Raw genomic sequence first — 26,701 nt, forward strand, 5'->3', positions numbered from 1 at the left:
GGCAGTTTTAAACCACTCATCAGTAATTGTGCCACACCTGATTTAAAATGTTTGGTAAAAATTGGTTTCAATTGCTCTTTAAGTCTCCTTAGGCAGAGAGTTCAATTACTTATTTCCCCCTTCTGTCATTGTTTGCATGCTATCCTCATTAAAATATGAAAACCTATAAATGTTTGGGTGGTTTTAGTTGAAGCAGACACTGTATTTTCATGTGTGTGATTTTGAAAAAGATCAGATCACATTTGACAGTGATTTTATGCAGAAATTCCAAAAGGTTCAGATACTTTTTCTTACCACTGTACGTCATGTCAGGATCTCTTGCAAACACAACAAGAGGAATACAACATGACACTAACATTACGAAAAATTGTTTCAAACTCAAAAAAGCAAGCTCAGACTGTATTCAACAGTGGCTGTTTCACTGCACATTCAGCAAACAAGACAACTACAATCTAAGAGATGAATGGGTATTGTCACTTTAAAGAATATACTTCTCCTGTTGAAGCCATCTCACAACGAAGTACAGGATCTGCTTCCCTCAGGCGCGGCCAAGAGAACATGGGTGCCTAGTGAATGGAAAGATGAAGAAAGTTGTTTTTTCATGCTTAACAGTTGAGTTTCAACCAGTCTCGGAATATTAACTTACTGTATAAAACTCTTATCAACAACTACCGGTAGTTTACAGTAAGTCTGAGAATGCAGTTCAACATATAAAATATTCCAAATACATAGGAATTTCCCAGATACTGCTGCCACCTACAGATAAAACTTGTTGAGTGGAAGGGCAGTGCAACTGAATGCCAGTGTTTGAACACACACACACAGACAGGGGCCGCCAGGAAGAGTCATCCTTGAAGTGAGTTATCTAATCAGCTGAATGTAATGTGAGCATACTAATATCCAAGGGAACAATGTGAAGGGAACGTGTTAAAGCTTATCATGGCACTGTTCAAAGGCTGCCAAAAAACTAGACTATACGCTTATTCACACAATATGAGATAAAATGACACTTTTTAACAAAGAGAATAACATTTCATCGAGGCCAAGGGGTAACATTGTGTGAATTATTAGAATTCATTGGCTGCCATTGACCGTGACAAACATTAAATCCATTTAAAGTGGGATGGATGGCGCTACCACCCTCTCACTTCAAATGAATTGGATGTCTAGTAATGACAAACTTACTTAAATTCACAGGTTACTCAACACTTGTGTTATATACTAGTGTCGGTGTCAGTACTGATACAGCACTAAAATGATGCAATCGACGAATACAAAGAAATAACGTGCAGATGCTGTGCATTTTTTACTAGTTTCCAAACGCTGGTTGCCTCGCCCAAGATACCCGCCAGCTATGCATGGACAAAAATGCACTTTGTGCACAGCCCAAGATGATGATCCAGTCGTGTGGCATTCAATCATCTTTCTGCTGTGAATTTAAATTAGTTTATCACTAGCAGACATCCAAGCCATTTGATGGATTTGGACGTCTAATGCCGTCAAAAAATAAAATTTGTTGCATCCTCTGGCCAAGATCTGCATATGTGACGCCAACTAAGTGGAAGTCATTCGCTACCAACGCTCCTACTTCAAATGGATTAGAAGTCTAGTGCCGTCACTAGCAGACAATGAGTTCAGCGGTCTCTGAACAAGCCTTGATAGCAATTACTTTACATTCAACTGAGTACTGAGTAGGAGTGGGAACCTCTTGGTACCTCACGATACGATACGATTTGTGATACAAAGCTCACAATAACGATGATCTGACGATATGTCAATACAATGATTATCAATACGTTGATCAGGAAATCATTCAATGATATTCTACAAACGACTAATAAACAGAATAACAAGCTTCTGCTGTGAATTGGAATGAGGTCTAGCAGACGTCCAATTCGTTTGAACGTCGATGGCCGTCAGTGGGAACCAATGCCAGGCAATGAGGTAATTTTGGGCCATTTAAGGTACAGTACCTTGCAAAAGTATTCGGCCCCCTTGAATCTTGCAACCTTTCGCCACATTTCAGGCTTCAAACATAAAGATATGAAATTTAATTTTTTTGTCAAGAATCAACAACAAGTTGGACACAATCGTGAAGTGGAACAACATTTATTGGATAATTTAAACTTTTTTAACAAATAAAACTGAAAAGTGGGGCGTGCAATATTATTCGGCCCCTTTACTTTCAGTGCAGCAAACTCACTCCAGAAGTTCAGTGAGGATCTCTGAATGATCCAATGTTGTCCTAAATGACCGATGATGATAAATAGAATCCGCCTGTGTGTAATCAAGTCTCCGTATAAATGCACCTGCTCTGTGATAGTCTCAGGGTTCTGTTTAAAGTGCAGAGAGCATTATGAAAACCAAGGAACACACCAGGCAGGTCCGAGATACTGTTGTGGAGAAGTTTAAAGCCGGATTTGGATACAAAAAGATTTCCCAAGCTTTAAACATCTCAAGGAGCACTGTGCAAGCCATCATATTGAAATGGAAGGAGCATCAGACCACTGCAAATCTACCAAGAACCGGCCGTCCTTCCAAACTTTCTTCTCAAACAAGGAGAAAACTGATCAGAGATGCAGCCAAGAGGCCCATGATCACTCTGGATGAACTGCAGAGATCTACAGCTGAGGTGGGAGAGTCTGTCCATAGGACAACAATCAGTCGTACACTGCACAAATCTGGCCTTTATGGAAGAGTGGCAAGAAGAAAGCCATTTCTCAAAGATATCCATAAAAAGTCTCGTTTAAAGTTTGCCACAAGCCACCTGGGAGACACACCAAACATGTGGAAGAAGGTGCTCTGGTCAGATGAAACCAAAATTGAACTTTTTGGCCACAATGCAAAACGATATGTTTGGCGTAAAAGCAACACAGCTCATCACCCTGAACACACCATGCCCACTGTCAAACATGGTGGTGGCAGCATCATGGTTTGGGCCTGCTTTTCTTCAGCAGGGACAGGGAAGATGGTTAAAATTGACGGGAAGATGGATGCAGCCAAATACAGGAACATTCTGGAAGAAAACCTGTTGGTATCTGCACAAGACCTGAGACCGGGACGGAGATTTATCTTTCAACAGGACAATGATCCAAAACATAAAGCCAAATCTACAATGGAATGGTTCAAAAATAAACGTATCCAGGTGTTAGAATGGCCAAGTCAAAGTCCACACCTGAATCCAATCGAGAATCTTTGGAAAGAGCTGAAGACTGCTGTTCACAAACACTCTCCATCCAACCTCACTGAGCTCGAGCTGTTTTGCAAGGAAGAATGGGCAAGAATGTCAGTCTCTCGATGTGCAAAACTGATAGAAACATACCCCAAGCGACTTGCAGCTGTAATTGGAGCAAAAGGTGGCGCTACAAAGTATTAACGCAAGGGGGCCGAATAATATTGCACGCCCCACTTTTCAGTTTTTTATTTGTTAAAAAAGTTTAAATTATCCAATGAATTTTGTTCCACTTCACGAGTGTGTCCCACTTGTTGTTGATTCTTGACAAAAAATTAAAATTTTATATCTTTATGTTTGAAGCCTGAAATGTGGCGAAAGGTTGCAAGGTTCAAGGGGGCCGAATACTTTTGCAAGGCACTGTACTTTACCTGTTGATTTTCAGTTACTTCCTGTTGAATTTGGGGTAATTTATGGGTCACTTCCTGTTTATTTTGTGCTACATAACAGGAAGTGACCTGGGAATCACCCAAATGAATAGGCAGTGACTCAAACTCAACAGGAAATGACCTGTAAATGTCCTAAAATGAATAGCAAGTGACCGGTAAATGCCGTGAAAATCGGACTAAATGATTGAATGCTCTGGTTTCGAACGAACGAATGTTTCTAGTCTAAATGGATTGGGCGTCGAGCACCGTCAATGCAGCCTTAGAGTTAACTGAGACACTATTATAGTGGAAGATTTTGGTAGCAACTTGTTGGTTTATTTGTTTATTTTTTTAGACATTGACACATTTTTAAAACGCTATCTCGATACTTGGCAGGAGCATATCGATAACCTTTGAGGATACAAAGTAACATGATATATCACCATTTCGATATTTTGTCACACCCCGACTACTGAGTATGAAGAATATTCAGTATTAAAGAAAAAAATATGTAATTTTTTTTCAAAAAGCGTATCGGTACAGTATTGGCATCGGCGGCTACCAAACACCTGGTATTGGAATCTGTATTGGAAACTAAAAAATTGCATAGGTGCAACAGTCACGGAGCGTCACTAGACCTAATACAATATTGGGGCACGGGGGGTACTGGCAAGTGAGCAAATTTTTTAGCACTTATCCGACATAAAAAGTCAGAAATACAGTTATAAACTATATGCAGTATAACCAAACGAAAATCCAAGTTTTTGTAATAAAGGAACATTCTTTTTTTTTTCAGCCATCAGTATTCAAAACCAAAATTGGGACATCCCTTGTTGATAGCAAATTCACCTCTGCTCATGTTCATCAACTTTCATCACTCCTTCACCTCTTCCTACACTCTGCTGCTCTACTTTGTCTGGACAGAAATGGGAATATATCACTAAGTGTTATGCAATGAATCAGTGCTTCTCAACTGGTAGGTTTTTACTTAAAACTGGTTTATGTTGCCTAGGTGGGCTACCTAGCTTACCTCTCATTCCTCCTTGCTGATTTATCCTTGCTGCAAGCAAATAACTTTCTAATATCTATTTGCAAGAGTAATGCTGTTTGAGTCAAATAGAAATTAAATTATGATACATCATGTTACAGAACACAGGGACTGCAGGAACAAATAAAAGGCTTCTAAAACAGCTGGAAATTATCGTAAGCACACACACAAAATTGTTAGACGTTATTAGGCAATTATTTCATACAGATTGATTCTATTCATTGTGGTCATATACAGTAATCAAATAGCAATAAAGAGCATCAGTGTTGATACAGTTCAAATACCACATATCATATTAACAATAGTAGACAAAGCTCGTGAGTCAGAGCTTCTCACTCAAATTGCATTTAATTGTCATTGTATCCATTGGCAGTTAGCTAAAGGACGGCAGCTAATCTGATACTTCAATTTACGACCAGAGTAGTTTACCACAGTTAACTGCCTGATACGTAAAGAGTAAAGTGAACCATATAAATTCACAATTCAACCAACCAAACAAACATCAACACTGAGGTAACGAACAAGATTGATGGGCAGTTTATCTGACACTAACCTGTAAAGCAGGTTGGAAGTTGTCATTTGTACCGTCGACTGTATGACTGGCACACACATCGTAATATTGATGCTGAATTCACGTCTTGTTGGAGTAATCAAAAAAAATATTTTCTATTACATGGTGTCTACAAACAGTCACTCAACTTGTGATGTATCACTGGAGCATTAAAATAAGTTACTGTTCTTTGTAGCAACCATGTTTTTATCCGACATCACGACTTTACAACACATCAGAACAATTTTCCAACTTAGGAACTCAGATCTCCCGACACATATGAAAGCAGCATATCTCCACAAGGTGTTTCGCGGATGTATCAACTCATATGCCTATCACAGCCAAAGTTACGTGGATAAATGACCATATTAAGCAGCCATGTGCAGATTGTGTATATGGAGTGAATAGAGTAACATGACTGTATTAAATAGGCACATTGTGTATTTTATGTTATGTAGACTGAAGAATCCAAAGTATTTTATTTATTTTTACGGGTTAAATTTATACTGGGGCAGGCGCTCCAGTGAAACATTCTGGCGACGCCCATGGCAACAGTACAGTGGTACCTCAACATACGAAGTTAAAGGCCAAATGTGAAGTAAGGTTGGCCAACTATGTTTTTGAATAATATCAATGGCTAAACAATTATAAGCATGTTTTCGTTTTTTTTTTTAAACACAACCCTTCCAGATTCTTTGTTTAACCCACAGCAACGCCCTTGACAACGAAAATGCTTTTCTTCGACAATCTTCGGAAATCTTTGGAATTGACGTCACACAGAGAACTGCGAGGGAAATCCGCCATACACACAGTATTGTTGCATTGCTTCTCGGTAAGATGCCACAGCGGTGTATGAAAGAAAAGATGTATGAGTGGCTGAAGGATAGCAGTGCACGTAAATGGACATCTTTTGTTCGCACTAAGCGAATGAATTTCAAACCATCATCGAGTAGTGTTCTCTGCTACAAACACTTCGAAGTTGCCTGCTTCCTCAACCGGTCTGCTTATGATCAAGGATTTGCCTAAAAGTAAGTGTGATTTTTGAATAGATGACTGATGACTTTGTCAAAGCAAAGCTGCCAACTGTTGTGGAATGAACAGTAGAAGCTAGCGATGTTAGCCGAAAGCTAACTCGTGGCAATCCCCGATCATAGTTGTTGTTGCGTTCGCTAGGTTAAGCGTGTTTAAATTGTGCGTCATCGACGATCTTGTCCGAAAGGGTTAATCCACTGTCAATCGGGAAAGGGGTGTGGATGTGCATATAAGCGGGTCAGCGTCGCGGTAATTCACGGTCACGTTGCCGTAAGAGACACACACCGCCGGTGAGTTTGTGCACATTTATTTGTATTTGTATTATGTATTTCCACCTTCATGCTTCAAGCGTTGCATTGCTTTTGGACGGTTCGGCGTTTCTGTCATGGTGATCGCATGATAGCCTTCTAGTTTGTGTTTTTCAAGAGCCGCTGACAGGTGACAGCTGACAACTAGCGTGTTGGTTTAGCGTAGCTATTGAATCAATCTCGCAGCGAATCAGCGAGTGGCGCAGGTCACGCAGTGAATCATGGGAACTGTAGTCTCGGGACAACACTGAAGTGGTAATCTGTTCGCTTGTGTGGAAAAACTACATTTCCTCACGCCATTAGACGCCACTTCTACAGGCTCTATCTATCGCTCCGCACAGCCTGCCGAGAGCCCCAAGCTGTGTTCGTACTGCTAGCTCCATGTGTTAATAAAGAAACAAAGTTGTCAGCACGTCGTGTGTTCGAAACCTTTGTCAACAAAAAACTCATAACAAGACACTACTGTATGCACGATCCGTTTAAGAGACGCTGGGACTGGAGAGCTGTGAGTAGTAGGAGGCGAGAGGGTGAGATGAGCATGAAGCAAAACTCTGTGGTTGAATGTGGTTGAATGCAGTCCGCTATTATTTTGTTTTCTTATTGTTGCCACAATAAAGTGGAGAAAGCCATCAACGACTCATCTCCTTCTTTCCCCCCAACGTTTTTATATTATTATTTTATATGCACGAGAGCTGCCGGATCTGCCAAAATGAACATGAAGTCTGATTATTATTTTTTTTAAACAATGTCATCAGATAGACAAAAACATAAAGTTATGTGCAAATGCCTGCATCTTCAAATCATGAAATTAATAACAGCCTATATCTTACCAATCTTGTAATCTCCATGGGTCTTGTCTCCATTCCATGTCAGGTAGTCTAGGCGCACTGTTTGCATCCTGATTAGCGTCTGGCTAACACATGTTAGGTCCAATATAAAATTCCAACCTCTTCTTTTTCCTCCAACTCTTCAAAAACTTGGATCTCCTCCCTTGTGCTCGATCTATCGCTTATATCGCTGTTTGAATCAATGTTTGAAGGGCTTTGTATGGCGGCCGTATGGAGCGCTGCCATCGCTGTTCTCGGTGTGACGTATCACTTCCGGGTTCTTCCCCTTTCAGGCTCGAACTTCGGAAACGCGATTATTTTGTCAAATATACAACATATAAATTATTTCTTCATGCTTTATTTGTTGGACAATGTTTAATTACTTTAATTGTGACCCTATTTGGCATGTTATGAAATTACTTCACATTTGGTCTTTAATTCGTTCCAGGACCTTGTTTGTAAGTTGAAATGGTCGTATGTCGAGCAGGATTTTACCATGAGAATACATTATAATTCCATTAATTCATCCACAGCCCGAAACCGACACTAAATTCTTATTAAGTGCTGCTGTTTCTATTGCAAATAGTAATTACAAAGAGCAAAACAAATACATTATGAATAAAAATCGTAATAATAATATAATAATAGTAATAACAATACTAATAATGCCTGTAATAATGTAACATTCGGGTTCTAATGTGGCAGTTGTATTTTGCATCATGCACCTAAACGCACCGCGGGGCCGACGGCAGAGTGAGAGAGAGTGCAGTTGACATATTACTTTCTCTTTTAACGTCCTGTTGTTGCTGGCAGTTGGCGTGTTGTCTTGCACAAGTTCTGAAATAAATAATTAAAAACCTGACGAAGCTGGCGATCTCTTTGGCAATGATACCACAATGAATAATTGTCACCTTAACTCATAAAGACTGGCCAACAGAGATCGGAGGAGTATTGTCAAGTAGTTCACAGACCCGCGCCTCACGCTCATATTTTTCCATCATTCCATCTTCATTTCAATGGTAAGCCTCGCCTTTTTTCTTTTTTCACCATCTGCTTTAACATTCTTGGAACCCATGTTGATTTCTCTCACAAGAAAATCTGCCGTGCCTCCGCCTTGCAGGAAAACAATGAAATTGCGATGCCGTCATAAATAGTCGTATTTCGAGCATGTAGTTGGATGTTGAAATAAATGGCGAGTCAAATTTTACGTCGGATGTCGAAAAGATCGTGTGTCGAAGCAATTGTATGTCGATGTACCACTGTAGTTCTATCACTTTAAGGCGTGTCTAATAAATATGTAATACAGTAAACTTTGCAATACACATTGCAATAGTTTTATTCTAAATACAGCCACATAAATACTGAAAACTAAAACTACTTTGTCTTGATTATAATTCTTAGAGTTGCAGTTTTGTATTTTTGTGTCTGTATTGTAAGCACAAAGCCAAACACACAATTGTAAGAACAAAGCCAAACACACAATAAAAGTGCTTCCCCATCTCCATATCCCCACTAACCACCTAGGCCTCAGAGACTGAGAAATTGTGAAAGCTTCTCGACAATTTTATCTCAGTCAAGCTGAGGAATATAATAAAGTCAAACATTTCCACTTCATATTGTTTCTGACAGTGAACCTTGTCAGAGGCGGAAGTAAGTAACGTCTTTTGAAAGACACAACAGAAGATGGGCAAGATGAATATTTCATATTTTCAACACTATAAAAACTTTAAAGAAACGGTGAAAGGATTCTTTACATGAATATATGAATAGTTTTAGGGGTTTTGGGGTGCTTTGAGAACAATAATCCTTTGGTCCTTGATCAAACTCCAGATTTTTTTTCTCCCCTATGAGCATGTTTTCTATGTTGTGAACAAAAAAACCCAACAACAACAACAATCACATCTGGGTGCATGCTATTAACTCTGTCAGTGTTTAGTATAAGCGTTACAACCTTAAGCCGCAGCAACTGTCAGATGAATAAATAAGGTCTGACCTGTAAGTGCATTATGTTGACACAATTGAGTAGTGTGTGAACACGCAGTAAGTCAAACAATATACTGTATTCTTCCTCTTCAAAGTACAATGTTAAGTATAATGACTTTTGCCAGGAAAAAACAAGTGTCCAAGTTTGTTCTCTCAGACATCAAGTAAACTCTTGAAAAGACTTAAAGTCTGGAGAGTTGCGTATTTAGAGCTCTGATTAATATTCCCCACCACTATGCAGACTATAAATTGAAAACTTTGGGTAGCTGGGAAAGAGGAGGATTATACCTGCCTGACTAGCTTCAAATGAAAACCATTGTTACAGCAGCTCAGCCGTAATTAGAAAGAGAAATTACTTTGAAAAAATGGCTTTGGAACAGCTGGTGACACATAAACGCTCTCTAATCCAATCAAAGTAGCAAGGCTCCAGGCTGGTATGGTAAAGTACCTACTACTACTCCCCATCATTCTCAGGTATTAGAACGAGTCAATGATTGCTGTCTTTGTAACGTGAGCCAGTAGAAGCTAAACTTGCAATGCCCAAAGTATGTATAATACCTACTGCCAGGAGTTCTGAGCGCAATAAAATGCATTTATGTTAACTGATTGGCTGCCATTGACTGCTATAGATGTTCATTCGTTGCTAGCCCTCCCAGTTCAAATGTATTGGACGTCTACTAGTGATGGACTAATTTATTTTGCTGCAGAAAGATAAAAAGAAACCACATGATTGGCTAATATAGAAGACAGAATTCAACAATTTTAAACAGATCCACCGATAGAAAGACTTGTAATTCTTAAATGATAAACGTTATTATGAGTTAAAATAATTTGATATTGAAACCCCTCTTGATGTTTTCATTTTTATACAATTTGAATTGAAAAAATTTAACTAGTAGGCCGCCATTGTTGTTGACGTCACATGGTTAAGCTGCCGGGTTTCCAGAGTATGACTCTAGCGACATAAACATGTCATCGGTTTAACCCTTTCAATTTCAACCCTATAGGAACGTAAACGAGCATGACAGCAGTGTAGATATTTCACAAAACGAGCAGCAAAAGCAAAATGAACAGGAAAGACGGGATGAGGCGAGAGTAGGAAAAAGAAAACGGTGTTCTGCCAAAATGTGCTTCACCGGCGAAATGTCCTATAGAGGCGAATTTGACATCCAAAGTACTACCGTACACTTTAAGCTTCTTTTGTTTAGATGCATACAGACAGAACATACTAAAGATGCCTTAAGAAAATACTTAAACGTGTCAAATATGGGTGGTTTAAATATGCTACGTGACTAATGTGGTCAACAGATCAACAATCTGCTTTGAAGCTACCATAAGAAAACACAATGCATAAAAGTATGAGAGGGAAACACATGCAAAAGGTATTTTGAGGTAATGCAGGTCAAAACATGTACAAAATATTATAGATTTTTAATCATTGGCAATATTTTTTGTTTCTAATAACATATTTTAGTAAAAGAGAACAATTGTGGCATATTAGAGCCTACAAATCTTTAAGTCCGAGGTTTCCTTTAAAAACTATCCTCGTTATTTAGGGCCAACAATCTGGCCTGGATTTGCATGAAACGAAACCAGATCATTAGTGCCTGCTTCTCAGATTTCCAAAAACATAATCATCTTATACTTGTCTTCATTTTTATTTAACAATGCCACCAATCAAGTCTCACCTTAATTCCCACGTAGTCTACAGGAACAATGGGTCGCTCTAGCGTGGGCAGTTTGGCCTCGTCCACATCCTCTCCAACCATCACTTTGGTGGCTACATTTATGAAGTCCACACCAATTGTTTTCGATACAAAGGGGAATGAACGTGATGCCCGCAGATTACATTCTATCACCTAAAAAGAACATACAATAGACAAACAACAATGCATTAGGTCTATCTTCAGTCTTTACACAGCCACACCAATGGAATTGATTACCTACCATGACATTGTTTCCTTTAACCAAAAACTGAGTGTTAAATGGGCCTGATATTTCAAATGCTTGAGCTATCTTCCGGGTCACCATCTTGACCTGAGAGGATTGAAAAATACACAGGACATATGGTGATTTTGTATTAACACCAAGTGACTATTATTGCTAATTAAATACAACAACAACAAAAAAACGCATTAATGGTGCTCACATAAATGGATATCACATTTTGAGTCATGTGGGCTAAAATATATATGCATATATACTGTATATATTTTTTTAATTAAAAAATAATGATAATACATTAGAAAGATAATACTGACAATTAGCTCATTGGCTTCAATTCGTGGTGTCCAATCCATTTTTATTGGAAAGGTTGGCAGAGATCATTTAATTGTTAAAAAAGAATTATTTTTTTGGTGGGGGGGGACTCGTTTTTTATTTAAAAACATTTTTTATTTCAATTAAAAATAATTTTAAAAAAATAATAGTTTTCCCCTTTCTATAAAAAAATGAAATAATGAATGATACACATTTTACTTTTTTTTTTTTTAAAAAGCTCATATGACAAGTTAAGCTTTTTTTAATGAATAAGCAAGTACTTACTAGTTTTCTGTTTTATTATTATTATTATTTTTTTTTTTTTTAATTTTATTTTATTTTATTTTATTTTATTTTTTTAAGACAATGCTATTAATTCACCGGCTGCCACTGACAGAGCTAGACGGCCAATCAATTTTGACTTATCGCCGCGAGTCTCTTCAATTCAAACTGGATTAGACGTCTAGCACTGTCAGTAGTAGCCAATGAGTAAAATAAGTGCACTATGTTTTGGTTCTATTTCCAACAACATTCCAGGAAAAACTAAATTTCAAATGAGGTTTATTGCAGTATGATTTAATGTTCAGTGGTTTAATGGTGGTGAAGTAATTCGGCCCCAAAACCCAAATTTTTCCAGTCTGCAAAATAAAGTCAACTCAGTATACTATATAAAATTATGTTGCAGTCATTTATCAAAAGGAACTAAAAGGTCTTTGGGGGAATTATAATTGCTCATTAGCATCGAGCCAGTATTTACCTTCTACATTGTTGAGCACAGAAAATGTGCCACTGTCTGTGCTTTTGTGGAGCATAACTGACCTTTTCTAAGGAACCTTGGCTAATGGTCTGTGTTGGCAGCATTAAGGTAGCGTCTCCTGAATGTACTCCGGCATCTTCTACATGCTCTGTTATCGCATGGACCAGTACCTAGACACAAAGATTTGGTCACACCTTGATAAATCCTATATGTGGCACTCATTTAAATCGTTGGTTGTCATTGGCGGCGCTAGACGTCCAATACAATTATCGTACAGACCAAAAGTTTGGACACACCTTCTCATTCTTGCGTTTTCTTTATTTTCATTAGTATTTGCATTGTAAATTCTCAATGAAGGTAATAAAGCTATGAATGGAATTATATGCTCAGCAAAAAAAAGGTAACAAAACTAAAAACATGTATAATATTCTAGTACAGTGGTACCCCTACATACAAAGTTAATTCGTTCCAGGACCCTGTTTGTAAGTCGAAATAGTCATATGTCGAGCAGGATTTTCCCATAAGAATACATTATAATCCCATTAATTCGTTCCACAGCCTGAAAACCTACACTAAATCCTTAATAAATGCTGCTGGTACTACTGCAAATACCAATTACACAGAGCAAAACAAATAAATTATGAATAAAAATCAGAAAAATAATATAATAATAGTAATAATAATAATAATAAAAATAATAATACCTGTAATAATGTATAATGTATAATGGGGTTCAAATGTGGCGGATGTGTTTTGCGTGGTGCACCTGAACACACCACGTGGCTGACTTGACAGAGTGAGGGAGAGAGGACTTATTACTTAATCTTTGTCCAAATGTGGCGGACAATAGGCATATTTTGTTGCACAAATTCTGAAATAAATAATTAAAACCCTGACGAAGCTTGGGACTTTTTGGCGATGTTCCCACAATAATAATTGTAACCTTAACGTATAAAGACTGGCGAACGGAGGTCAGAGGAGGAGCATCGAGATTCTAGACATTCTACGGCGGTATTGTCAAGTCAGCTCACGGATGCGCCCACCATACTCATATTTTTGTACCATTTTCATGGTAAGCCTCACCTTTTTCCTTTTTTTGCCACCTGTACTAACATTCTAGGAGACCAATTTTATTTCTCTTACAAGAAAATCCGGTGTGCGTCAGTCTTATGGGAAAACAAAGTAACTGCGGCACTGTCATAAATCGTCTTATTTCGAGCATGTCGTCGGATGCAGAAACAAATGGCCAGTCAAATTTTATGTCGGATGTCGAAAACATCGTGTGTTGAAGCGATCGTATGTCGAGGTACCACTGTATCTTTTAAGTAGCCACCCTTTGCTCTGATTACTTTTTTTTCCATACTCTTGCCATTCTCTTGATGAGCTTCAAGAGGGAGTCATCTAAAATGGTTTTTGACTTCACGGGTATGCCTTTTCAGGGTTGATTAGTGCAATTTATTGCTTTATCAATGGGGTTGGGACCTACATTTGCATTGCATTGAATGAGGTGTGTCCAAACATTTGGCCTGTACTGTATATACTGCATATTAATGCATTATGCATAATGTTCATGTAGTGCATTTTGTCACTGAAGCCAACAATAACAGTATACATAGATGCCCTAATAAAGAAAAAGCGGTAACACTTTACAATAAGGGTCCCTTAATTAAGATTAGTTAATGCATTTTTAGACAATAACTCATGTTTAAGTAACATAACAATAATTCATTCAATCGCTTATCTAACATTTATTAATATATTAACATGAATTAATCCATTAGTTAATGCATTTTAAGACAAAAACTAATGTTTAAGTAACATTACAATAATTAATGTAATTGCTTATCCAACATTTATTAATATATTAATTAATGTGAGTTAATGCATTAGTTAATGCATAACCAGACAGTAACTAATAGTTTGGTAAAATTAAAAATATACTGTATACAGGCCTATATAGGGCTAGGGTTAGTTAACATAAGCATTTATAATTTTTTAGTTTACGGACACACGTGCTTCAATTGGGGGGGGGGGGGGGGGGGTATCTTAAGCATTTATAATTTCTTCGTAAAGGGACACATGTGCTACACTTTACAATAAGGGTCCAAAAAGCATTCATTCCTTTAACCTTAATTAAACATTACTGAATGTTTTTGGACCCTTATTGTAAAGTGTAGCACATGTGTCCCTTAACTAAGAAATTATAAATGCTAAGTTAACAAACTCTAACCCTAAACCCTAAACCCTAACCCTATATAGGCCTGTATATATTTTTAATTTTACCAAACCATTAGTTACTGTCTGGTTATACATTAACTAATGCATTATCTAATGCATTAACTAATGCATTAAATAATGCATTAACTCATGTTAATTAATATAATGTTACTTAAACATTAGTTATTGTCTAAAAATGCATTAACTAATGTTAATTAAGGGACCCTTATTGGAAAGTGTTACCGAAAAAGCTCGTGTACTGTGAAGAATTTAACACAGCAAATAATATGGAAATACTATACCTTCCCTTTACTAGCAACAGCATCCACTTCCACCTCTCGAGCACCACAAATAAATTTGGTTATCACCACCGGATGCTCCTAGAGAAAAGAAAGAAGATACTTTTACTTTAATAAGAAAAGAATCAATGGATGAACTCGCTCCAAGCCATGCATTTCGATTAGGCGCATTAGAATTCCAAAGGTCATGGTATGTTTTACTTTATCTGTCATAAAACCTGAAAGAAAAATACAAAATTAAGAAAGTAATATTGAGAAAGTTTATGATACTCACAACAACAGGAAATTTACTAATGTGAAGCTTAAATCCCATTGCCTAAGAAAAGCTAACAAAACAACAAAGAGTCTCGCTTTGGTGCACTGCAGGTATAAATGTGTGTGCATAAAGTACAAGATGTGTGTATTCTTCTAGCCCCAGGTATTGTATTGGTTTTTAGAAAGGGACAGCTGCCCCTGAACCACTTGGGGGTGCAGTGAAGAAAAAAAATGGGCACACTCGACTAGCCAACAGCTACATCAGCTGCTAGCAGCAGATAATTGAAAGCAGAGGGAGAACTCAGCATGAAGTGTACATGTACTGTATGTGTGTGCGTGCACGGTACCTGTTAGTCCATGTACATTAGAACCAAGGACATACCACTTCTCTGTCTGTCTTTTTCTTGCTCTCTGTCAAAAATGCATACTCAGTCAATGGGCACTGCCCCTCACCTGGGACACCTGGGTGGCCTCCTTCAAAAAGCGCTTCATCTCATCCTCTCCATGTGCGACGTTCATTGCCGAGCCACTGATGAAGAAACACAGGCGGAAAGAAAATTATTGAGGCAGAAGGCCACATGAGAAGAGGAGATGCAAAGAGAAGCGCATAAAAGCTTCAAACACTCATTATCTTTCTGTTGCATCACCATCGGGAACAAGGTCTGGAAACAGCAAAAGTGGCGAACAAGAGATGTACCAATTGAGATGAAAAGCACTGCGGGCTCTTGAAACCAAGTTCATAAGTTTTTCTGGGAATTTGCTTTGTGATGTTAGAGTGCTCGTTTAGTTCTCCTTCTGAATAGAAAGAATGGGCTGGACAAAAGACGAAAAGTAATAAAGGCCATTGGTTTGGATGAACACAGCCTGAATTATTCACATATTCGGTAGTTCCAGAATGTTCTTATATTGTGATATTTATTCAAACCATAAATGTGTGGAACATAATGCACATTATATATTCAGTATGATATTTCCTCTTGAACAACACACATATTTTGCACTGTGTTACTTGTTTAAAATATTTGCTCTCCAAACAAAATCTTTTTCCAGTGAGTAGATTTTCACATTCTGAATCAACTTGTTTACATAGAATACAACATTATCACTACATCATGGTGGTAGCGTTGTCTTGCAGATTTGACATGTAATTCAAGTGGTTTAAATTTACCAATGGTAGATTTTTGTCTCCCTGCAGTGTCAGGGGTTTGTCTATTTTCTGAACATTCTGTCAAGCATGTTCCCAGCAAGAGTTTTGTCGAATACCAGGAAAATAAGTATTTGAAAACCCTGCGATTTTGTAAATTCTCCCACTTAGATATAATGGGTGGGATTGAAATTTTCATGTTAGGTGCTTGTCCACTGTGAAAGACAATCTAAAGAAAAAAAATCCAGAAATTCCAGTGTATGATTTTTTTTTTTTTTTTTTACAACTTATTTGTATTATACTGCTGCAAATAAGTATTTGAACAGCTGTCTATTAGCTAGAATTGTGAGACTCAAAGACCTGTTAGTCGCCTTTAAAAAGTCCAACAAATAAGTGGAGTGGAGGTAGAATTTTTGAGTCCGACTTTTTAACCTCTTTGAGACGGTTATATAAATACCTGTCCAACCCATTCAATCAGGAACTCTCCAATTACTAACATGGTCAAGACCAAAGATCTGTTCATAAACACCAGAGCCAGAACTGTAGACCTCTACAAGGCTAGAAAGGGTTATGGGGGAATTGCCAGGCAGCTTGGTGATATAAGACCCACCGTTGGAGCAATTATTAGAAAATGGAAGAAGCTAAACATGACTGTCACTCTCCATCGGACTTGGGCAAGATCTACCTTTTAGAGTCTCAATGATCCTAAGAATGGTGAAGAATCAGCCAATAACCCCACAGAAGGAGCATGCTTTGGGGGTGTTTTTCTGCACATGGGACTGGACAACTGCACTGCATTAAGGAGAGGATGACTAGGGACATGTATAGTGAAACTTTGGGAAATAACCTCCTTCCCTCAGTTAGAGCATTGAAAATCGCTCGTGACTGAGTCCTCCAACATGACAATGGCTTGAAGCAGACAACCAGAATTACCAATGAGTGGCATCGTAAAAAACATATCAAGGTTCTGGAGGGGCCTAGCCAGTCTCCAGACCTAAACCCAATAGAGAATCTTTGGAGGAATCTAAAACTCTGTTTCTCAGTGTCAGCCCAGAAACCTGATTGATCTAGAGAAGATATGGGTGGAGCAGTGGTGCAAAATCTCTACTGCAGTCTGTGCAAACCTGGTGAAAAGTTACAGGAAACGTTTGACCTCTGTAATTGTAATCAAAGAGTACTGTACCAAATATTAACATTGATTTTCTCAGGTGTTCGAATACTTTTTGCAGCAGTATAATACAAATACTGTAAAAAAAAAAAAAAAAAAAAAAAAAAAAATTAAAATCATACACTCTCATTTTGGGGTTTGTTTTTTTGTTGTTGTTGTTGTTGTTGTCTTTCACAGTTTACAAGCACCTACCATGAAATCTCAAACCCGCCCATTTCTAAGTGGGAGAACTTGCAAAATCGCAGGGTGTTGAAATACTTATTTTCCTCACTTTAGCTGTCAAATATCAGTTAAACATTTTTATGTACCGTATGTGTGTCATGGGTGGAAGCTCAAAATAACATTCTTAGTAGTAACATACTACTAGCAAGTATTAAACCTTCTAACCTGAGCACTGAAGTTTACCTGAGAACATAGGATGGACGCAGTAGGCAGGGATAGCCAACCCGGTTAGCGAAGGCAAATGCATCTTCCTGAAAAATATATATATACACACAATTATAACTCCGGTTAACTTAAGGTACATCACTTTTCGAAATATTATCTAGAATTGCGAAATATAGCTGTACTTTTTGAATTGCAATGCAAATTGCCCATTTTAAAAAAAAAAAAAAAAACTGAATTAAAAAAAATAATAATTGAAAAGGTAAAAAGGATGTACTTCATCAACAATCAAATTTAAAATACTTGAATTTGAAAGAGAATGTGCATACTTTCAAAATGTGCAAAAGATCATAAAGAAAATTCAAATACATCTATTCTGATGAAGTCTAAAAGATGTCAAGACACAACCATCTACTGCATTCTGGAACAACAACTTAACATAGTCTTAAAACTAAAGCTAATGTATGCAATTTTGACTTGGCGTAGTTTTACAGTCTTCAAAATTAAGGTCAGTTTATTCATATTGATCATGACTCAGTAATTGAATGAACCAATCTTACCACAAAAAAGTACGTTTTCGCCATCTAGTGGTATAAAAAATAAAAACACCTACATGTTCCTCCTGTTTCATTCACTTTACACGTGGAACAGAGGGTGGAAGCAATCTCGCAGTGAATGATAGTCTGACGCTCTTTATTCACATCCTCATGTATTGTGTGTGTTTCTATATGGCATAAAAGCACCAACAACTGTAAGTGCTAGTCTGTGACAATTCAAATAAAGGTTTAGCTGTTTTTAATGGCCATCTAAATTGAATCAGAGAAAAAAGATGAAACATGATTAAAGCAACAAAACAGCACGAAATGTGTTGCATGGAACTGTGTGTTTGCTTGTAGCAGGACGCACCAGATGGACTGTGAGATGAATAAACGTATGCATGAATCCATCTCATCTTCCCTGCATGCATAGTAGCACTGTGGCAGCATGAGGTGAGAGATGACAAACATAGCATTCCTAGATTTTGGATGAGACATTTACACTACTAAATACACTTATGTAAAACTGAGCCACCCAAATGGTGATGTGTAGATGTAATTTTCTATGATTGTTTTTTGTGATGTAATAATCTTGGTTTTAAAAAATCTAATTATCTTAATAAAAAGATGGTACTTTGCTCTTTTTTGCATAGCGTAATATGATATGGTCTATGTAGTTTAAGGAGTTATGAACAGCAATCTCCAGGGGCCATCTACAGTACAATTGCATTAGTTCTAATTCATCAATTCCTCTTTTTTCTTAGCCAACTCGCACCTTTGCCATTTCTCAACATTCAATCATAATCATGCAGAAAGACAATCTTGACAGATGCAAGCACGCCACAGATCAGATGACATTATTCTCGCCAAACATAAATAACCTCTTTCAGTCATTCGGGGAAATAGATAGACAGAACAGTATCTGTGTACAATCTAATAGTTTTGTGGAAAGTAGCATGAGAGAAAAGTAATTGAAGGGACTTATTTTAGAAGATCTTCATATTTTTCAGTGTCCTTTATGCTTCGCTGAATGGTTTTCTATTCCTCCCAGGAATGTGGTTGAAGTCAAATGTTCAAAAGTCAAGAAAAGACTAACGCTTGGTTGATAGTCCAAGACAAAAAGGATACAGGACATTGCAAAACCAGAATAACATAACAGCCAATATAGTACATACAGTGGTATGAAAAAGTATCTGAACCTTCTGGAATTTCTCACATTTCTACATAAAATCACTATCAAATGTGAGCTGATCGCTTTCAAAATCACACAGATGAAAAAACAGTATCTGTTTAACTAAAACCACCCAAACATTTATAGGTTTTCATATTTTAATGAGGATAGTATGCAAACAATAACAGAAGGGAAAAATTAGTAAGTGTCCCCCCCCCCCCCCCCCTTGGCAGCAATAACTTCAACCAGACACTTCCTGTAGCTGCAGATCAGTCCGGCACATCGATCAGGACTAATCTTGGCCCATTCTTCTCTACAAAGCTGTAGTAGTTCAGTCAGATTCCTGGGATGTTTGGCATGAATCGCTGTCTTTAAGTCATGCCACATCATCTCAATGGGATTCAAGTCTGGACTTTGACTTGGCCACTCCAGAATGTGTATTTTATTTTTCTGAAACCGTTCTGAAGTTGATTTACTTCTGTGTTTTGGATAATTGTCTTGTTGCAGCATCCATGCTCTTTTTAGCGTCAACTGTCTGACAGACGCCCTCAGGTTTTCCTGCAAAACATCATTTTGAATTGAACAACTTTTGAATTAATTTTTCCATTAATGATTGTAAGTTGACCAGGCCCTGAGGAAGCAAAACAGCCCCAAATCATGGTGCTCCCTCCACCATGCTTCATGGTGGGGATGTGGTGTTGATGTTGGTGAGCTGTTCAATTTTTCCTACACACATGACGTTGTGTGTTACTCTCAAAAAATGTAACTTTGGTTTCATCAGTCCACAAAATATTTTGCCGAAACTCCTGCGGCGTGCCCAAGAGCCTTTTTGCGAACTTTAAACCAGAAACAATGTTTTTGGTTGGAGTCCTCCCATGAACACCATTCTTTGCCTTAGTTTTACATATAGTTGATGTGTGCAGAGATATTGCACTGTGCCATTAATTTCTGTAAGTCTTTAGCAGACATTCTACGGTTCTTTCATTCTAGGCTTTTTTTCCATCTCTGAGTATTCTGCGCTGAACTCTTGGCGTCATCTTTGGTGGACGGCCACTCCTTGGGAGAGAAGCAACAGTGCCAAACTTTCTCCATTTGTAGACAACTTCTCTGACTATCGACTGATGAACATCCAGACCTTTAGAGATGGTTTTGTATCTTTCCCAGCTTTATACATGGCAGGTCTTCAGACAGCTCCTTTGACTGAGCGATGATACACATCAGACAATGCTTTTCATCAAGACAATTCTTACCAGGTGTATGTTTTATAGTGGGCAGGGCAGCTTTAAACCACTCATCAGTGATTGGGCACACACCTGACTTAAATTGTTTGGTAAAAATTGGTTTCAATTGCTCTTTAAGTTTCCTTATGCAGAGGGTTCAATTACTTATTTTCCCCCTTCTGTCATTGTTTGCATGCTATACTCATTGAAATATGAAAACCTATAAATGTTTGGGTGGTTTTAGTTAAAGCAGACACTGTTTTTAAATCTGTGTGATTTTGACAAAGATAAGATCACAGTTGATGGTGATGTTATGCAGGAATGTGAGAAATTCTAAAATGTTCAGATACTTTTTCATACCACTGTACTTTTGTACTGCCCTATTATGACCTAATTACACTGGGAAACAATTTGGGAGAAAAGATTCTGTAGCTTTGGTATGACAGCTGTTTTTGACTCATTTGTGGGTGCAGAATACATACTGTACCTGATCTCAGTTTTTCACTTATCACCTGAATAACACACAGTTTACCTACTTAGCCATATCCTTTGTTTAAACAGACAAAAAAAATAGTGTTAAACATTGCAGGCATGCTTGTTTCGTATTTCATTGTAATTAATGTCAATATTTGAATGAAAAAAAAAAAAAAACACATCTGGTTAGGATGCCCCCTGGTGCCTCCCTCAGGAGATGTTTCAGGCATGTCCAACTGGGAGGACAGCCCGGGGCTGACACAGGACACGCTGGAGTGATTATCTCTGTGACCCGGATTCGGAAAAGCGGGAGACAACGACGATGATATACAGTGGTACCTCTACTTACGAACGTCTCTATATACAGAATTTTCAGGTTAAGACACGCCTCAACGGGAAAATATTGCCTTTTGTTTCGAAACTAATTTTTGGATAGGAAAGGCAATATGGCTGGTACTCGCAGCTCCCAAAGTTTACTGAACGTAACATAGTGATAGCTGCTCTGCCATTGGCTATTGCCTAGCATTCCTAGCATCCAATTAGCTAAGAATGACTTCTACTTAATGTGTATGTATGTATCCCAACATCCTCTTCATTCACCCCTCATGCTCTGACAGATTTACATGAGCGCATTAACTTTTATTCTTTACTCTATTCTTGTTTTTTTTCCACATCATGCACAACTCTGTTTTTATGTTTATGCATTTATATAATTATACCATGTAAATCTTACATGTTTTGATGCATTATAAAAGATTTGCTTCTGAATTTTGCGGGGCTTGGAACGGATGATGAGCATATACATGTAAAATGGGTCTCCACTTAAGAATTTTCAAGTTACGAATCTACTTCCACAGCAAATTCATTTCGTAAGTAGAGGTACCGCTGAATATTAAAAACAAGGTTTTCCACATTTTTTTTGGGGAGCGTGCAGGGATCATGTAGTTCAAAAACATGGTGTGATTGACAAAAACTGAGATGAGCTTTGCATTCATAGCAGAACCTGAAATTTACAGTCAACCTTTTTTACTTTTCAGTGCAAGTTTTGATGGAATATGTGCAAAGTGAAGTTATCACCGAAAACTCAAAATATTACATCAGATGTTAAACTTAACTAAAGTTATGTTTAGTAAGCAGAACTCAACATTTTAAATGAACTAAACTTCTGTTAATTAAATCTAACTCAACATTTAAAGTAAACAGAACTTCTGTTGAGTAGTCTGAACTCATAATTTAGGTAAACCTGACTGAGTTTTAAGTACACACACACACACACACACAGACACACACACACACACACACACACACATACAACAATACAATATTTTAGCTCCAATCTGTGACATGGGTCTCCTCAATGACAGCGCAATGCACTAGAAACACAGGTTGAATATGCTCTTCTGAAGGCAGTGAGGCTAAGGCCAAGTTTACAAAACTTAACATTTCATATTAGCACAGCTAAACATTTTAAGTTGACCTGACTTGTCTTTTCAAGATCATCTTACTCAAAATGTTAAGTTTCACCCCTAAACTCGATCATTCATGTTAAATAATTTAACGCGTTAACCCTGTTAATGTGATGAGTTACCAATACTCAAAATAATAAGTGACTGAAGAGAACTTGAAAATTTGAGTAATGCTTACTTCAAATTTTATTTTTTACAGTGTGGATTTAAAACCCAAAATAGTTTTATACAGCTATCAGACCTAAAACAATAGCAATTGTATTCTTAGTGTTATACAGTATTATCATTATTTCTTACAAGAACATTAGATGTCAACCATTAGGGGACTTTGCAGGCCATGAATCGCTTAACACTATTTTTATTGGCACTGTCATAAAAAGGACATATTTTCACGTTAATATTTAAAATTGAAAAAAATCCATATTTTGGTTGCGTTCGCCTATTGTATTAATTATTTACGTTTCCTCTTACCAGAGAACTGAGAGCTTTCCACGGGGCTTGAGCTACACCAAGGTCATCTAAGATTCTGGAGAAAACAGAGCGCTCCTCAGCTCGGTCAATCTGTAGGGGACTTGTGCCCAAAATGTTTACCCCATTCAGGTGTAAAGGAACTGCAAGATTGTTGGGTATCTGACCTCCCACAGACACAATGGTGCCACTGCAATCCTGTAGGGCAGAGGAAGATGTGTGGGGAAAAAAAGAGTAACACAAAAGGAGGGGGAAAAAAAACAAGGAAAGAAAATAGACGGCAGAATATACTTTGTCAAGTTGAAATTCGACTGCCAAACACCTATCAAGCAAGATTTATAGACTGTGGCCAATTTTAATTATTTTGGCAACTGATGACACAGAGAAAAGATGAGACGTAAAAAAACAGTTCATCTCGGCTGTGCCATGGGTTTAGTTTATCACCCGAGGTTGTGTGTGTCAGAAGAAAAAGTGTTCTTGCTCCTTTTATTCACAGTTTGCGGCTCCCTTTTCAGTCTAGCGTATCCACTATGATGCTGTTTCCATGGCAATGTCAGGTAGATCCTGTAAATTGTCTTCATTATTCATGGGCTCGCTCCCCTGACCAAGGTTTATCTTCAAGCTCTAATGCCATACCACCAAAACCTTACACACATGCATTAAAACCAAGCCACTGGGTAGCTGTGATAATGGGAATTATGATAATGTGAGATCTCTGAACATACACACCTTTAACCCAATGACGGCGCTAGACGTCCAATCCACATTCGTGTATTCTCTCCTTTTAGTCAAAAACGGATCGGACGTCTAGCGCCATCAATGTCACTGGATGCTTAGTATTCACAGCTACACCATAAAATATGATAAGTTTACTTAAAATAAAAATACAAACTTGCTGCCTTAGAAAATGTATATTACTTAATTAGATGAAATTTATTTATTTCAAGTTTTAAGGACACAAATTAACTTAAACAACTGGATTATTGTAAATTGTTTATTTTGAGTTTGTAGTACTCAAATTAACTTGAATGAATTAGATTACATTTGGAGTTTGCAGTACTCAAAATAACATGAACTAGATTACTGTAACTTGGCCAATAGGCCCCCACATGGTGTAAACCGGAAATACATCTCGCTGACGATGGCACCAGCATATTAATAAGTAGTCTAGATGTTCTATGTATTTCTTGTTGCTGTTTGTGTATGTGTTTCTTTTCTTTCTTCTCTTGTGTTGCTTTTCTTCTGTCCCCCCATAATCCCTTCCTGTCCGCTGCTTTGTCATAATAAAAAGGTATTTTGAATGATCACAATGGGAGTATATCAGACTCTCAATGTGAAACATTAAAACTTTCAGACAACCCGGGCACTTAGACTTCCATTCTCTGTGTCAAATAGCTGAACAGGACAGGTTAAAAAAAGAAAAAAAGAAGATTACTGTAACTTATTTATTGTAAGCTTCCAGTACTGAGGTTATACCTTAATTAGCTTTAGTGCTACTCATTCATCATGTGAATTCATTTTTTTTTTACCTGCAATTATTCTACTATATACAGTGGGGCAAATAAGTATTTAGTCAACCACTAATTGTGCAAGTTCTCCCACTTGAAAATATTAGAGAAGCCTGTAATTGTCAACATGGGTAAACCTCAACCATGAGAGACCGAATGTGAAAAAAAAAAACAGAAAATCACATTGTTTGATTTATAAACAATTTATTTGCAAATCATGATGGAAAATAAGTATTTGGTCAATACCAAAAGTTCATCTCAATACTTTGTTATGTACCCTTTGTTGGCAATAACGGAGGCCAAACGTTTTCTGTAACTCTTCGCAAGCTTTTCACACACAATTGCTGGTATTTTGGCCCATTCCTCCATGCAGATCTCCTCTAGAGCAGTGATGTTTTGGGGCTGTCATTGGGCAACAGGGACTTTCAACTCCCTCCACAGATTTTCTATGGGGTTGAGATCTGGAGACTGGCTAGCCCACTCCAGGTCCAGGACCTTGAAATGCTTCTTATGAAGCCACTCCTTTGTTGCCCTGGCTGTGTGTTTGAGATCATTGTCATGCTGAAAGACCCAGCCACGTCTCATCTTCAATGCCCTTGCTGATGAAAGGAAATTTTCACTCAAAATCTCTCAATACATGGCCCCATTCATTCTTTCCTTTACATAGATTAGTCGTCCTGGTCCCTTTGCAGAAAAACAGCCCCACAGCATGATGTTTCCACCCCCATGCATCACAGTGGGTATGGTGTTCTTCGGATGCAATTCAGTATTCTTTCTCCTCCAAACACGAGAACCTGTGTTTCTACCAAAAAGTTCTATTTTGGTTTCATCTGACCATAACACATTCTCCCAGTCCTCTTCTGGATCATCCAAATGCCCTCTAGCGAACCGCAGACGGGCCTGGACGTGTACTTTCTTCAGCAGGGGGACACGTCTGGCAGTGCAGGATTTGAGTCCCTGGCGGCGCATGTTACTGATAGTAGCCTTTGTTACTGTGGTCCCAGCTCTCTGTAGGTCATTCGCTAGGTCTCCCCGTGTGGTTCTGGAATTTTTGCTCACCGTTCTTGTTATCATTTTGAGGTCACGGGGTGAGATCTTGCATGGAGCCCCAGATCGAGGGAGATTATCAGTGGTCTTGTATGTCTTCCATTTTCTAATAATTGTTCCCACAGTTGATTTCTTTACACCAAGCGTTTTACCTATTGCAGATTCAGTCTTCCTAGCCAGGTGCAGGTCTACAAATTTGTCCATGGTGTCCTTCGACAGCTCTTTGGTCTTGGCCATAGTGGAGTTTGGAGTGTGACTGACCGAGGTTGTGGATAGGTGTCTTTTATACCAATAAAGAGTTAAAACAAGTGCCATTAATACAGGTAACGAGTGGAGCCTCGTTAGACCTCGTTAGAAGAAGTTAGACCTCTTTGACCTCCAGATATCTTTTTGGTTTGTAGGTTGCCAAGTATCTCCACTCAAATTTGGAAATAAATTCTTTAAAAATCAAACAATGTGATTTTCTGTTTTTTTTTCCCACATTCTGTCTCTCATCGTTGAGGTTTACCCATGTTGACAATTTTCAGGCCTCTCTAATCTTTTCAAGTAGAACTTGCACAATTGGTGGTTGACTAAATACTTATCTGGCCCACTGTAAACAGCTAATTTATTAATAACATTTTCAAACAATATTGACCCTGCCTCCAAATATATAAAGGGAGAAAACTCAATGGATTAACTCAAACTATTTTAAAATGCTCAACAATGCATTTAAGACACAAGAGACATTGGCTTTTGACCCGCTCTCTTCAACACCTTCACTTACTTCGCATTGATTTGGTCAGTTAATAATGTGGCGAGCGACGTGGAGAAAAATGACAAGGACTGGCTTTTGTTTTTAATACTTGCAGTTCTTGTGTCCCATACACCGCACGACCAAGCAACACTACAGTTTAAACAGAACACACATGACATAAGAACAGCAATCACTACTCTCAGTGGTGGTTGCCTCAACTACCCATCATCCATTGCAGCGGAAC

General features: G+C 38.0%; 1 protein-coding gene across 1 annotated transcript in view; it reads right to left on the reverse strand.

The window, feature by feature from the left end:
- LOC130927172 (carbamoyl-phosphate synthase [ammonia], mitochondrial-like) overlaps positions 1–26,701 on the reverse strand; it is a 78,116-nt gene that overhangs the window by 15,636 nt on the left and 35,779 nt on the right. The window contains exons 26-33 of the mRNA XM_057852802.1: positions 23,170–23,364; positions 17,853–17,920; positions 15,589–15,664; positions 14,884–14,961; positions 12,427–12,534; positions 11,296–11,385; positions 11,037–11,207; positions 492–566 (exon numbers count right to left, since the gene is read on the reverse strand). Coding sequence (XP_057708785.1) covers positions 492–566; positions 11,037–11,207; positions 11,296–11,385; positions 12,427–12,534; positions 14,884–14,961; positions 15,589–15,664; positions 17,853–17,920; positions 23,170–23,364 — 861 coding nt within the window. The remainder of the gene's footprint in view (positions 1–491; positions 567–11,036; positions 11,208–11,295; positions 11,386–12,426; positions 12,535–14,883; positions 14,962–15,588; positions 15,665–17,852; positions 17,921–23,169; positions 23,365–26,701) is intronic.

Source organism: Corythoichthys intestinalis, chromosome 12, assembly GCF_030265065.1.
Source record: "Corythoichthys intestinalis isolate RoL2023-P3 chromosome 12, ASM3026506v1, whole genome shotgun sequence".
Taxonomy (NCBI): domain Eukaryota; kingdom Metazoa; phylum Chordata; class Actinopteri; order Syngnathiformes; family Syngnathidae; genus Corythoichthys; species Corythoichthys intestinalis.